This window comes from Sinohyriopsis cumingii, chromosome 2 (assembly GCF_028554795.1).
Source record: "Sinohyriopsis cumingii isolate HCF-2022 chromosome 2, ASM2855479v2, whole genome shotgun sequence".
NCBI classification, from domain to species: Eukaryota; Metazoa; Mollusca; class Bivalvia; order Unionida; family Unionidae; genus Sinohyriopsis; species Sinohyriopsis cumingii.
In genome coordinates this window covers 56,533,646-56,550,044 of record NC_142962.1, presented here as the reverse complement: position 1 = coordinate 56,550,044, position 16,399 = coordinate 56,533,646, and the positions used below count along the sequence as shown (strand labels likewise).

The 16,399-nt window shown below is 34.4% G+C and overlaps 1 protein-coding gene across 1 annotated transcript; it reads left to right on the top strand.

Moving 5' to 3' along the window:
* The first annotated feature begins 131 nt into the window (after window positions 1-131).
* LOC149804915 (uncharacterized) lies at window positions 132-16,199 on the top strand. Its single transcript, XM_089945872.1, has 2 exons — window positions 132-4,716; window positions 8,885-16,199. Exon 2 carries the CDS (start codon window positions 9,538-9,540, stop codon window positions 10,633-10,635), a length of 1,098 nt encoding a protein of 365 aa, XP_089801998.1. The 5' UTR covers window positions 132-4,716; window positions 8,885-9,537; the 3' UTR covers window positions 10,636-16,199.
* Window positions 16,200-16,399: the final 200 nt, after the last annotated feature.

The following is a 16,399-nucleotide window of genomic DNA, read 5'->3' as shown; positions in this document are numbered from 1 at the left end:
TTTAATATTATATTATGTTTGCTAATCATTTTAGTGTTTTAGTTGCTGTTCATTTTAGAGAATTTCATATAAATTCTTGTTATTTTGTTAAATAAATGTCTCCTACTTTTGACAGATTGGACTAAGAATTTTGGGTTGTAAAGCAGAGTTATTAAGGGCCATCAGATGAAAAATAGGGTGTCAGTTCAATTCACTCTGACAACTCTACTGTTTAGAGTTTTTCTTACCTTCTAGGCTTCCCATTGGTTTTGAAATTCAGCACATTTTGTTGCTTCTGGTGCCTCTACTTTGATGAAATTGGATTTTGTCTTTTTTGTTGTTGTTTTCTTAAAAATAGGGTTATAATTGGGCAAAAATATATTTTATGTACAGGCAAACTTTCCTAGATGGCCTGCAAATAATTCTACACATGGAACCAGCTACTATATGATTGGTTTTTTTTAATTATTGGCCCTCTGCAGGAAATAAGGACTTGCAAAGGAAATAAATGATACTAACTGTAGGAACATTTTTTCCCGGGGGCCCCGAGTGGTCTAAAGCGCTCACCGTTACGGATCACTGCCATCTCACCTGTCTGTGTGGATTCGAGTCTCAGATTCGGCCTATGTGTGTATGTGAGAAAGCTTGCCAGTAGCTTCTCGTGGGTTGTGGTTCTTCCAGGGGTTTTCCCGGGTTCTTCCTCCACCATTAATACTGGCCGCCATGTATAGCCTATCTTGTGCTGAAAAATGGCGTTAAACCCCACAACAACAACAACAACATTTTTTCCCCTGGAACAAAAATCTTTCACAGTATTGAAAGTCAGTAAAAATCATGCAGTCAGTGGTACCGTACAACATTCAGTGAAGATCCTCTTTTTCTGGCAGCATTTCTTTTACTCTAAAAATGTCAACAACATTGTTATTTAACTACCATGACATCAGCAGCTTAGTATTATTCAGAAATAAGTGTTGGACTTTTAACTCTCATTCTTCAGAAATAGTGGGTACATACAGAAAAACTGGGAGTCCAGATGAAAAGAAGAGGCCCATGTAAGGGCAGAAAAACAGCACATTCAAGACAAATCACTCAAACTCCACTACAAATAAATCTTATTTGTTCTGTTTGATTCAGAATGTTAAATTTTTTTAAAAATTAAGCTGGTAATGTTCATTTTCAAAAATGCTGAAAATCACATTTAATGAAGGCCAAATTTCAACTTATTTTGGGGTTTCCATATCAAATATGCATAATATGGCCAGGTGTCAGGTCAAAATGGTAATTTAAGGTGCAAGTGGTAGGTAGGCCTCATGAGAGTGTACTTTGATGCATTTGCATTTACTTGAATGGGATGAAATATTTTTAGAGCAGTCAATAAGACAAGCCATTAGTTATATAATGGGATCTCAGGGTATTACCATCTGCAAACATGAACTTGCATGACCGATTCTCAGGCAATTCATTCATTGAACAGACTTGGTGAAAGAACAGACCCCTGTGGGAGTCCATTAGTCTAATGTCCATGAGCTGCAGCTCTCAGATGTGCACTCTGAAGCACCTGTCGTGGAGCAGTAGTTTTTGATAGTCTCAACTATCCAGTGTGGCAATACTCTGGAAATTTGTAACAACAGCCTTGCATGATTGTTAGTGCTGCAGCCATACCTGAAACCAGCCTGCTCAACGGTTAAATGTTCTCCAAGTCCAGACCAATCCTTTGCAGATAGAGAATCTGACACTCCATACCCTGAAACAGACAGAAAGAAAGGAGATTGGCAGATAGTTTTTTCATTATGAGGATCTTTGCCAAGCTTTGGGATCACAATAATCTTTGGTGTCACAAAGCCAGCATTCACTTTTTCCTAACAACACAGGTGTATAATGTGGCATGCCATACCTTTGCCATCGGGCCAAGATGCATCAGAAACTCTGGCAGAATATTGCCATATCCTGCTGCATTGCTTGATTTGATGTTACAAAGCACTCTTTCAAGCTCTGTTGTTGTAAATGCCTCTGGAGTATTTTGATCTATTTCATATCACTTCCAACAGCAGTATTGTCGCCACTCATCTCATAATGAAGTCAGTGCTGTAGATAAAATAAGCCATTGGTTATGTAATGGGATATCAGGGTATTACCAAATGAATGTTTATATTGTAACATTCTCTCTCTCACATAAAATAACACATGATAAGCCCTGCATATCTTTGATGGTAAAGATGAAATCAGGGCTGTCATCAGTATACCAATGTTCAGCATTATTGGCAAAGATGGATAGTGCGAAAGATGTAACAAAGAAATTACAATTATTTATTATTATTGTGAATGATGTATGGTAGAGTTCCTCAAAGTATTAGGGATTCAGAATGTAAAGAAGTTGGAAAGAAGAAATTTTGATTCCTTCTCACTGGATGAAAAGTTTAAAAGATGTTGAAATTGCTGTCTATATTGAGATGCTGCACAGAACACTGTTTTGCAAACATTCATGCAAAGTATTATTTTCCTCTTTCCAAGAATACACATTTAAATGTATTTTTCAAACAGAAACAAACAATTCAGTGGAGGCATTGTAAAGTAGTAGTGTACTGGTATAATAAAGGTAAAAGTCATTATGTATGCATGATGCTCTGCAAGTACATACAAAGCATAAAAAAGAAATGTTGAGTATAACAACTCTAATGCAATTTAAAAGTAATAATTTTTACATTTTTTGTTTACTATAATGATAATAATAGTGATAACCATACATTATCTTCTGATGTTGCTGTCAGTTATGAATGATTTTTTTCTTAAAACATTTTGAATTTTTCTCTTTCTAATTTAACTATTTGGAATAAGCTATCTTTTCTTTTAGGTTTAAATTATTGGCATTCTAATTTATTTAGTATCAAATGTCTGAAGTAATACAGCACAGTACAATATTTTATTACTACACATATCTCTCTCTCCGATGTTTGACATTAAAATGCATGAATTTAATTTTATCGTTATTTTGTGAAGTAAGAGTGAGAGAGCAGTCTGAATTAAACAATGCTAATGGCATTAGAAAGCAGTTTCTGGTTTTGTAGATAAAGTATGCAGACAATTAAAAGTCTTATTAGAGAGGTTCCATGACTTTCCCTTCACTCTCCACATTTATTTCCAGCAACAATAACTTTATCTATCCAACTGAATGCATATCCATTTCTCTGTTACTCCTGGATATAAAAGTTGTCACTGCGATTTAAAGTTGCTGCAAGCATCAGTTGGAAATTGGGTTTTGAAAGTATAAAATATATCTTTAATAATCTATCATTCCTAGTTTCCTGTTTTGAGATTCCCCTTTTTCTGTTTTGTTAGCATTGTTTACGCCATTTTCCTTAGGGCAGAACCATCTAGCTCTATTATATTTGTTGTGATGACTGCTTTTTTTTCTTTCTCTGTCTTTTTGATTGATTTAAGAGGCTGCATTAGTGCAGTGGTCAGCCTGCCAGACTTGTGATCAAAATGGTGTGGGTTCAGATCCTACCATTGGATCAGCCAAGATCAGCCAATTTGTGTCTTTGGGCAAGGGACATTACTCCAATTGATGCAGCACTGAATAACCTGCTTGCATTGCAGTGCTGTAAACACTAATTCAGCAACAACATGATCAATCTAATTCCATCTCTACAAATAGTTTTTCCACAGGACATTTCTCCATCTGGAAAGAAGGTCTTTGTCAAACTTGTGTTCATATGGACTCACCAGCTTCAACATTAACAGCCATAGATATGCAGATATATATGTATATTTACTGTGTGCTGTTTATAGAACTCAAAAAGGATTTCACCACCTTTTTAAAGCTGAAATTTTGACTTTGAGTATATATGTAGGCCCAGATGTTTTACATATACTTTATGGGTCAGAATGTTGTTTTTTAAAAAAGACATTTATTTCTTCTCTTCACGCTACAGAGTAGTGTTCTTTTAACTGTTATATAGCATTATGACAGGGCAGCAGACATCACATAGCCAGTCACCAGGGGCTAATTCATCTATCTGTTGGACAAATACCTGACTGCAAGAGTTTTTCGTCCTATACACGTGCCATTTTTCATCAAGAATTCCTTAAAGTGATTTATGCTCTACTGGCCAAAAAGTATTTTCAGGAATACAAGACCATTTATTCATTCCAACTGCTAAGTATTCACACATGCCTGATATTCTTGAGCAATCATCATCATCATCATCATAATCATCATCATCATCATCAGTCTCATGACCTAGTGTGGTTGTCGAGGCACTGTGCTGCTGAACATCTGACCAAATTAGCCAGCATGGCAGTCATACTGGAAGTGAACATGATTTTGGGTGACCACATGTTGCTCAGGCAAAATGGTGTCAAGGTTTTTCAATATGTTCATTGTGGAAGCCATCTTTATGTTTGGATCTGCACAATTTTCATTCAGGACCAACTAGATATCATAGATTTTAGGAGAAAACCCCATTATGATGTCTTCACATTTAGGAGTGCTACCAATAGGACCATTTTAAAGATGGCAGTAATACTTGATCATATGAAGACTTCTGGTGAAAATCGAATGTCAATAATACTTTCCTTCTAGGAGGAATAGTAATAAGATATTCAAGATGGAGGAAATACTAGACACAATGAAAAAGCCATGATGAAAATTCCATGTCGATATGACTTTTCGTTAAAGAGGACTTGCAAAAACAACATTTTCAAGATGGCTGCTGTGACATCCATATTGAATTTCAGGTTAGTACCATTTATATTAATTTAGGACCAAATAACCATCATAAATCATATTTTAGTGAAAACCACATGATGATGTGACCATCCGTTTAAGAGCAGCAGTGATAAACAAAATAGGCAATCCAAAGACACCAAGACTACCCGAAAACACCCCACGCCTGTCTCACAACACCTTCACCTGCCCAGGATACATGTATGCAATCAAATAAAAAAAATGATTATATCTAGTTTTTGCTGACAAAATTAGTACAATTCCTGCATTGTTGAATTATCCAGTAAGTTCAGTATTCCACCTACCCCGCGGTTTTTAATTGCCAAGGGAAATAAATCTTCCAGTCTTAATTTAGGACATAAAAGAATTATAGGCAATTTAAAGCTATAACAATTTTTTAAAATCACAAATACAATTAATGATCATGCATCTGACAAATTTTTGAAAACAATGAAATATTTGAGGTCTCTCTCTCTCTTTTATGGTAATGATGACTGCTGAGACATTTATTTGATTTTCTAGAATAACAAATTTTGAATGTGGCATTTGATCTTAAATGGTAAATATGTATCATTGTAATCTTTATATCACAATCTACCTTATAATGTTCATAACCTTAAAGTATAAAGAGAGAAAATGATATGAATGTTCACACTATGCACACAAACATATATATGACTCAAATGAAAACATTTTATGCTGATAGCGTTAGACTACATTTTTTCTATGTTCACAACTTGTTTCATATCAATATTGATTTTTTTTTTATTGTCATGATAAAATTAGCAATTATGGTAACATAGGTTACCACAATATGAACCCTAAACGGTCGCTGTTAGATCTTCATGTATAACAATGGAGATCTGATTATAATCAGATTGTCACTATCTACGCCTTGGTTGATCAATCAGATATTTAATGGCTTTGTCCTTGCCGCCGCATCCAGTGAATTTCACAGACCCAGTCCACGGAAAGCTACTGGTAAGCTTTCCCACATATCCATGTTAGTCGAGTCTGGACTCGAACTCATGCAGACAGGTGAGATAAAGTGAGTGATTTGTAAAAGTCGGTGCCTTAGAACACTTGGCTAGCTACAGGAAAGTGCGTGTGTGTGTATGTGATTTAGATTTTTAAGGTAGCTTTAACAATGTTTCAGTCATGTCACTGTGATGTCTGCAGTGTGGCAGTTTATAGTGATCCCTAGCACTGGGGCATCATGTCGCAGACATGTTACATGATGTCCCACCCAGTCACATTATCCTGACACCAGGCCGACCAGTCCTAACACTAACCTGTAAGTCTTTGGTATGACTCAGCTGGGGGATTGAACCCACGACCTCCCACATCCGAGGTGGATGCTCTAACCACTAGGCCACTGGAGCGGTCTCTACAGTAAAGTAAAAAGACAGAACCCTCAATGATTACTAAATATTGACGAAATAAAGAGAAGACACAAAATAAAACACTGAACGTCTTAGATAGTTTTATCATTTGGAAGGAAAATATGTAAACATAAATTATCCAGTGGCAATGACCAAGACCTAAACTAAAAATTAAAAAGAGAAAAGAATGGGTTTGGTACTTAATCAACTGATGGTCTAACAGATGATTTCTTTTGATGGAAAATGAAAAACATTTTACTCAACCAACGTAATCGCTCTCTCTCTCTCTCTCTCACACACACACACACACATATATATATACACTCAACCAACTTAATCTCTGTGTGTGTGAGAGAGAGATTATGTTGTTTGAGTAAAATGTTTCACGCATATATGTGTGTGTGTGTGTTTGTATGGATGTGTGGGTCTGAGAGAGAAAGATAGATACATTTATATCTATTGTTTGATGCTTATACATTAATCTGCTGATATGTACCGTGTTGCAAACAAGTGGTACTCTATTACAAGAATAACATAAGTCAAAAAGAAACTGTGTTTCCACAGGAGGAGCTATATATATATAGATATATAAGACATATAACAAGTTATCTTTATCTGTTGCAATCTTAACTTAGAGGGATTTATCTTTTACAGTAGACTAGATCAATTTAGTCATCACTTTATGTTATATACTGGACTCCACCGTCTATACCCAGTCATCTGTATATTCATATCCAGCTTGCAGAGTTTTATAAGGGTCTTAATGCAAAATCCGTCACACATATATTTTATATGCCTTCCTGCTGTGACTGCATCAGTAAAGTTTGATGTGAAAGTATTCGAAAATGTCAGTGTCATATTAAATCTTTACACACATAGTCTTTAATGCAAAGAGTCGCTGAAGTTCCATCTTTGTTAGCCAAGGTTCCAATGTGATAACCCTATCTATAAAGCACCGATAGATTTATTTGATCCACCAAGGTGTAGATAGGGTCACAGATGCTTGTATCATTGCTTAAAATTGACCTGTTATACATGTACTATATAATAACTTCAAGGTAGGAGACTTCTCTCCTTTCTCACGCGACCCATTTAAGAATAAACACTGTTATTTCAAGCCACATTTCAAGTTTGACTTAATACCTTTAAGGAATGCCAAATCATTTTCCCACAGTACTGCTCGATGTGTATTTGATCACGCCTATACAAATTTAGAAAAAAAACAAACAACAAAGATAAAGTAACAAAATAAACTAACCCTATTAAAGAAACTCTCTGTAAGTTGGAGGCCTCCCTGCTGCTTAAATTTATAATTTTCGAGGCATTGCCATATATGAATAGGTAGGTAATCAAGGTCGAAAGTAATGCAACAGTGTTCATGGTTAGCCCTAGGCTGATAAATCAGCCCTCCACCCATTTCAACCGTGATGATATTGATTTTCGGGTGAGGAGCTGATATCACCTATTCATTAAAAGCTTCAATTATCTGCATCCAAATTTGGCTGCATACATTGGTGTATATTTTATACACTTACCGGTATTTCTCGTGGCTGTGCAACTACCATCGGCTGAAGGGTTATTTTGGTGTTATGTTGATTATCTTTCCTGAAAAAAATCATGTTTGTTGACTTGTAACTCTACCTGGAATAGTACAACCATCTGTCCTGTGGTCCATTTGAATTTTGCGCTTGATATGGCTGTTACCAATTACCGGTATGTGTCTAAAGTGTGCGCGGGTTTGTTCTGGAATGATTTGCATGCAACAAAATTGCATATTTTAATGAACAGGTGACATCATACCTACAAGATCGTCCAACAGTATCAATTTGTGGGGTTGATTTATCGGACTAGGTTAGCCCTACATGTAAGACCTCGATGCTGATATTTATATTTTGGCCGTCAGGGTCTTACTGCCTAAATAACGGCACTGTGTAGTGTGTTTTTGATGCCAACTAACATCATAATGAAATTCAGATTTTCAGGAATGTCTCACACAACTGGCAACTAAAATAATGATGCTTTTCTGCAATGTAAAGTCATAATGGCCGAGTGGTCTAAAGCGTTCTCCATTATGGATCACTGCCATCTCACCTCTGTCTGCGTGGGTTTGAGTCTCAGATTCAGCCAATGTGGGTATGTGAGAAAGCTTGCCAGTAGCTTCTCGTGGGTCAGTGGTTCTTTCTGGGGTTTTCCCCGGTTCTTCCTCCACCATTAATACTGGCCGACATGTATAGCCTATCATGTTCTGAAAAATGGCATTAAACCCTACAACAACAGCAACAACAACAACAATAACCAGATTTGTACATATTTTATCATTTACACACGAGAGGGAAATTGAAAAAAGAAAGGATTCCAATGAAATTGTGTACCATTTTAATATCATTTAGAAAACAGGGACTATTAATACTTTTTGTCGTTATTTTCATGTCATTTGTGATTAATAAATGAATAGAAATTCATCATTGATCTTTAGGCCTTCAGTTGAAAGAATGTTTATATATTCATATTATTGTACCATGGGCAGATCACAGTTTGATATACCAATAGTATTGGTATATTAATTTGCTGTATACCAACACTTTAAATGACATGTTATTTTCACGTATATATATATATATATATATATATATATATATATATATATATATATATATATATATATATATATATATATATCACCATACTCCCTGCAATTTTTATTAAAAGAAGAGGTGACAAAAGTATAATGTGTATCAGCTATAACCAGTATAGTACATTTTTCTAGATAGATTTATAACTTTATTCTTTTTTTCAGATTTAAGTGAAATGATATTGGAACAACATAGATCTCATGCTGAGAAATATTTCACTGAAACTAATGATACAGAGCTGCAAATGAAATTCTATGGCAACACAGGAGACTGATAATAACTGGTAAATCTGGACATGGTAAATCATACTTAGCCCGTCAACTCGTGAAAGAAATCGTAGATAACCCAGATATGCCTATGATTCTGTCCACTGCTGAGCGATGGAAAACACTGGTAGATTCTTCTATCAGCTATGGGATAATTGTTGATGATATGTGTGGGAAGTTTGCTTGAATGAAGGAGAATTATTGAAATGGAGAGAAGAATATGCAAGTATGCCAGGTCTTATACAGAATGGAAAACATGTTGTAATTCTTATAATGAAATACTTTTCCATGAGAAAGTATTGGCAACTATACAATCTTGCTCACTGTTTTCCACACAAATTATTCTGAACTTAGACAATATTAGATTGAAATTTGTTGAAAAAGCGAAATTTGAAAACACTTACCTCAAAGAGTTTGGCTTAAACAACATTGAAGTATCAGATTTATGTGAAATACATGAACCTCCAGTGGGATTTCCCCTGCTCTGCAGAATGACAGAGATAATTAAAGAAAGGTCATGATTATTTGGTAAATTTTCTAAACCTCAAGAAATGATACTTGAACAAATGAAGCACTTCTGCCAGGATGACAGTATGACCTATGGTTGCCTAGTTCTTGTGCTGTTGTCCAGAGGAAAACTAAACCTGCAATCAGTCAGGGAGTTTAGATATGACAGTGTAAAGAAAGAAAACATAATCATCTCAGTTTTCAGGTCATGTGGTATTCCTGATGTAATACCCATTCAAATCTTAGACACTGTCAAATCTTTACAAGGTACATACCTTTTGCTGGATGCAAATGAGGAATCATTTTCATTTTACCATGATTCCATTGAGGAGGCTGTATTTATTTCCTATGGAGAATTTTTTCCTGAAAAAACACTGCTTTACAGTTCCTTGCAACTTATTCGTAGACAACGCACAATCAAGTATGACTCCAAAAATCTCGAGACAACACCACAAGACAACACGCTAATATTACAACCTGCTTATCAAGCCATTTTGATCAATAGATTTATAACAGCTTTGAGAGGAGGCAATCCAAAGGATTTTACACTAGTTTCAGAGGCATGTGTTTGGTCTTGTGGAGACTTTAGAAAAGATGTTTTTGCCCAGTGTAAAGAAATACATTTTTTAGCTGACAAAAATGAAAATTTGCTTCTGGTGGATGCTGCTAATGTCAACAACCATGATCTTGTCAATGAGCTTCTGCATGAATTGGTTCATATTCCAGAGGATATAAAGAAAAAAGTTGCTCATTTTCCTGCCAAAGCTTTATATACTCATGAGGATGCATATTTACTTGAGAAAATATGTGTAAATGGTTGTGTATATGTGAGTGGCATTCTTCCAATTACCATTCAACATGAATCAGTAAAAGCAATGCAGAGTGGAGGTGATGTTAACCATCAGTCCAGAAATGAAGAAAACCTGGTTCACTTTGCATGTCTTCATGGCAGACTTGACATTGTTAAATTGCTGTATTTAATAAATGCAAATCTTGTGAATGATTTCGATGATGATAACCAAAGTGTTGGTTTTTGCATTGCTGTTGGGGGTAATGTAGAGATTCTGAAATATATTTTGCCATTTGGCTTAAATCCCTCCCATACTGATTCAGCTGGTTGGAATCTTCTACATTATGCTTGATGGGAAGCGAAGAAAGATATGGCCGTATGCTTAGTGGACAAATATCCCAACTTCATCTGCAGTAAAACAAAAGACAGATTTTTTTGTGCTGCATTCAGTGGAAATATTTATATGTTCAAGAAACTATATGACATAACAGACAGGAAAATAGAAAAAAATCATAAACTATCTGATGTGAAAACCAAAAAGTCAAGAAACATTATTGCATATTTCATGCCTAGGAGGTTAGTTAGAAATGACAAAATATTTAGTAGAAACATATCCTAGACTGCTTCATGGGGTGGAAGATTATAAGAGGACAACGGATCATCATGCTTTAGCAAGTGATAATGTTGCTGTATTAAGCTATCTAATTAATTGTGGTGCAGATTGATGGTGTAGAACCGCTGAGGAAGAAACATTAATGCGCTTTCCATGCATTAATGGTCAGTTAGAAATGACCTAATATTTGAAAGAAACTTGCCCAAAAATGCTATGTGAGGTGGATAGTAGAAAGAGAACATCAGCTCATCATGCTGCTTTAAGTGGCAATGTCACTGTATTACGCTATCTAATTAATCGTGGCACAGATCCTTGGTGTAGAACCTCAGAGGAGGAGATGTTTTTGCACACTGCATGCATTAAGGGTCAGTTAGAGATAAGCAAGTACTTGGTACAAACTTATCTGTAACAATATTCCATGAGGTGGACAACGTGAAGAGAACACCGGCTCATAATGCTGCAGAAAGCAGCAGTGTCACTGTATTGTGCTATCTGATTGATCGTGGCATAGCTCCTTGGTGTAGAACTGCTGAGGAAGAGACATTGCTACATAGAGCATGCACTAAGTGTCAGTTTGAAATGATCAAATATTTGTTAAAAACTTACCCTAAAATGATTGACGAGGTGGACAACTGTAAGAGAACACCGGCTCGTTATGCTTCACAAATCAGTGATATTGCTGTATTGCACTATCTAATTGATTGTGTAAAAGATCCATGATGTAGGTCATCTGAGGAATTGATCTTGCAGTTCAGCACATGCAAGAAGGGTCATGTAGAAGTGACCAAATATTTATTAGAAACACATCCTAAAATGCTTAACATTGGTTCATCATGCAATCTAACTGATTGTGGCACATACCTGTGTAAATTCTTTCAAGAAGATTGATTTCTGTTTAATGATGTAGAGTGTCTGAAAATGAAATATTGTTGCACAGGGCAAATACTTGATATAAACTTATTGTATTGTATTGGATCTGAGAGTTGCACAACAGTCAGCATACACCAGCTTGTCACTTTGCACACAGCAGCAGTTACTATCTTTTGTGGATAATGTATCAGATTAATCGTTGGAAGATGAAAACTTAGAGGGAAATGTAAATGCTGCAAAACTAACATTAAACAGAAGTATGAGACTTTGATTTCACTTTAAGTATGATTGTAATGCAACTCCCTTTTAGTACAAAGTTGGTTCTATTCTAGCTGCCTCATCATTACTCTGTCTGGTGTAAGCATTGTGTTTAGCATTTGTGTTAACTTCATTTAGAAAGTAAAAAAATGTCATTGTGTCATGATTGCTACATAACTGCCAACCTTCCAGGCTCACAATTAGTGAAAATAGGGATAACAGTTAGTGAATTTGGACATGAATTCATGTAAAATACCATGACAATAACTCCATCCATTCTGACTGTCAATAATACACTATATCAAGATCACAAAATAAAAATAAAACTCTACATATATGCACAGATTTATTCAGGCCATTTTAACACATAGTTAACTGATCCCAATAAATGATTAGCTTATATATTTGTTAATTAAAGAAATGAGAGAAAGATAGTGTGAGAGAGTTTGAAAAGAAAGAGAAGTTAAACTCTAGAAAAAGGTGACAGTTTATACCTCTGTAGTATCATCTTGCTATTCAAAATGACTATTGGAATAGTGGAATGAAGTGCAGAATGATAATTGGATCTTTAACTTCGTTTCTTTCACAAGAAGTAATGTACTTGTAGCAAATTCTACAATCACAGGTCCAAAATGATTCAGTCTTATTTGCAGTCTTAAGTTCCAACAGCTTGTTTATCATAGGATGTCATTGGTCTGTAAGGTCCTCTGTAACAACAGATTTTTCTGTGCTGCCTTTTAGCTCTCTTCATTTCGACATTACTTTTGATTTTATATTATAGCTGCCATTTGATCATGTCACATGTACAGTATGCAGTTTCTTTCATCAGGCATGTATGTATGTATGTTAGTGCGAGATCGGCGAACAAAGTTTTCTCAATAATACAACCTTTAATATTTACATGTAAATAACATAGATGTACAAAGAGTGAATGAACTACTTCAGGTAATTGTTCGTTACTCTGGAACATTATATATTATGATGCTTATATTTTCACAGTGTTGCTTATATTTTCACAATGTTCTAATTGTCCACTTGTTACACAAAATTATTTTGTTTACATGATATTACTTAAGGTTCTTTGTAAACAGGTCCATTATATTTTGTAAGCAGCTTAATCATGCCACTGACCTTATTGTCCTTAGTGTGACCTTACTGCCCTATATATGACCTTACTGCCCTATATATGACCTTACTGCCCTATATATGACCTTACTGCCCAGTGTGTGACCTTACTACCCTGTCTTCATATTAGTTCTCTCACAACTTGTATTGTTTATCATCAGTTTGTACAATTTCTGGTTTCGATTTTTTATATTAGTCTCCCATGTAAGTTTTTCTTATAGTTTTATTATTTTTTGAAACCATTTTATTTTTTAAACCCTCCATATATTTTGTATTAAATGATTTCAGTAAAGTACACAGAAATGACATAAAAGTCTTTTTGTTATTATAAAATGGTTTAAATTCTCTTTCCAATACATTTGTACCATTGCATCAATAGCAAGAACCTATTATTTTTCATCAAAACCTAACAGTATATTTACCAACTGAGTCTTGAATATTTGGAAGACACAACCTTGTACCTTACTTATAGCAATTGTGAATGTTGCAGTTCTTTAAATAATTTGGGTACTAACTGTTAATTACTTTAATACCTTTTGCAGTGCATTTAAATATAAATAGTTTGCAGTTTCACTGGTTTAGACAGGTATATAGTTTCATTGTATGTGTATGAAATTGTATTCAAACCGTTTCAGAATATCTGCAGTTTAGTATTAGAACCTGATCCTAATAAAACACAGTATTATTTTATTTATGTATTATCTGTCTCAAGATGAAGAATGATAATAATTAGTATATGTGAATTACAGTAATGAATATAATTGAAAGGCGTATTATGACTCTAGGTCTTAAACTATGTAACAGAAAGAAGCAAAATCAAAAAGTTTAGCAAAATCAACAAATAATTTATTTTTCTTAGTTGCAAAGTGAAAATTTAAGAGACATGTACAGTTTTGAATGTCCTGAAGTACCATCAGCTTTTAACATCCCTAAGTAACAAGAGTCTTGAATGTCCCTTTGTTACCACAGTGATAAAATCCAGAATTTCCCCATACAAATGCATTAACCTTTTTATTATATGCTCATTTTCTTATTCTACCTAATGCTTAATTATATTAACAAAATACACTACAAGAAACAAAGTAACTGAATGTATGCCTTATTCCAAACTAAATACACAAGCGCAGCTTCATGATTACACAACATCAACATTATTACTGTGCACGAAACTCCGCCCAGATAAATTTGAACTTACTCGCGCACTAGTCATAACTTTCGAAAGAAAATTGTGTGTCTAGGTAAAAATTAAAATTTGGAGTCATATTGTGAATGAATGCGCATTGCAACAACTTTTCCATTTGATCTGGAATGAATAGATTTTGGTATTTTTGTCGATTCTACGAAATTTTGTGATTATGGACTTGATTTATATGTGACACTTCCACATGAAATACATCGGATTGAAGAAGTGAGGGAGAAGCGTGTTGACATCTGCAAATGTGTTTCTGTTTCTGTCATTGATTGTTGGCGAAAAATATGAAGTCTTTCAATTGCAATTATCAAAAAGACGCTATGGAATTTAATGCTTGATTGATTTTGAGTGCAGTAAGGAGGATGTAAGGAGAATGTAATTGCACTTATATTCAAAATTACAGTACAATTTCGAAAGGTGTAACCAAAATTGAGAACTATGACATGGCTCATGTAATTCGGATTTGCAGAACTAAAAAAGTACATTTTGAGGAAATTCAGGATAAAAAACTGTTAGTTATTTTTTGCCATTCTTATTACCAGCTAAAGAAGACAGTTTATACCTTGTCACTCGTTATGTTATTTGTAAGGACCCTTTCTGGCATCTACTGTATATAGCTAGCCCAAATCTGAAACATTGTATCAAAAAAGTTAACCCAGAATGTGCCAAAACAGCTGGTATGTGGCAGTCCATGAAACATCTGCTTTACTTCATTCAGAAACAAATTTAATCAGCCAAAATGTAAAGCACCTACTATGCGAGTGTACATGATTTGTTTACAAATAATAAAAAAGTGCTAGCATCTGCATCCATTCTTTGTTTACAATAGAAATTAGTTCCTTTATGAGTGCATTATGAAGTTGCGCTTGAGTTCAGTATCGTAAAATATTGAATGATTCTGGCAATGCAAAGTTAATGGAGAAAAAAATGAGCATATAATAAAGAATATTTATGGATGATGATAATGAATATATTTGAATGATGATAATGATTATACTTGAATGATGACAGTGAATATACTGTATTTCAATGATGATAATTATTTGAATGATGATAATGAATAAGATAATAATGAATACATTTAAATGATGATAATGAATACAATGAATGATGGTAATGTGTTTTGTGCTTTTTGGATTTTTAATGTAGCTTTAACAGTTTTAATGGTATAGCTATGATGTCTGCAGTGTGGAAGTTTATTATGGTCTCAAGCACTGGCACATCATGCCACAGACATGTAACGTTATGTCCCATCCAGTCACATTATCCTGACACCAGGCCGACCAGTCCTAACACCAACTTCTTAATACTGAGCGCCTAGCAAGGCAGCTGTTAGTACCATTTTTATAAGTCTTTGTTATGACTCGGTCGGGGTTCGAACCTGCAACCTGTCACATTTAAGTCAGACACTCTAACCACTTGAGCTACTGAAGCAGCCTGATGATAATGTATATTCTTGGATTATGATAATGTTTATGCTTGAATGATGATAATATATATGCTTGAATGATTATAATAGATATGCTTGAATGATGTTAATGTATGTGCTTGAATGATGTTAATGAATGTGCTTGAATGATGATAATGGATATGCTTGAATGATGATAATATATATGTTTGAATGATGATAATATATATATTTGAATGATGATAATATATATGCTTGAATGATGATAATGGATATGCTTGAATGATGATAATATATATGCTTGAATGATGATAATATATATGCTTGAATGATGATAATATATATGTTTGAATGATGATAATATATATGTTTGAATGATGATAATATATATGCTTGAATGATGATAATGGATATGCTTGAATGATGATAATATATATGCTTGAATGATGATAATATATATGTTTGAATGATGATAATATATACGTTTGAATGATGATAATATATATGCTTGAATGATGATAATATATATGCTTGAATGATGATAATATATATGCTTGAATGATGATAATATATATGCTTGAATGATGATAATGGATATGCTTGAATGATGATAATGGATATGCTTGAATGATGATAATATATATGCTTGA

Bases quoted from the DNA above. Each gene is read 5' to 3' on its own strand.
- LOC149804915 (XM_089945872.1), top strand. From the start codon at position 9,538: ATGATACTTGAACAAATGAAGCACTTCTGCCAGGATGACAGTATGACC.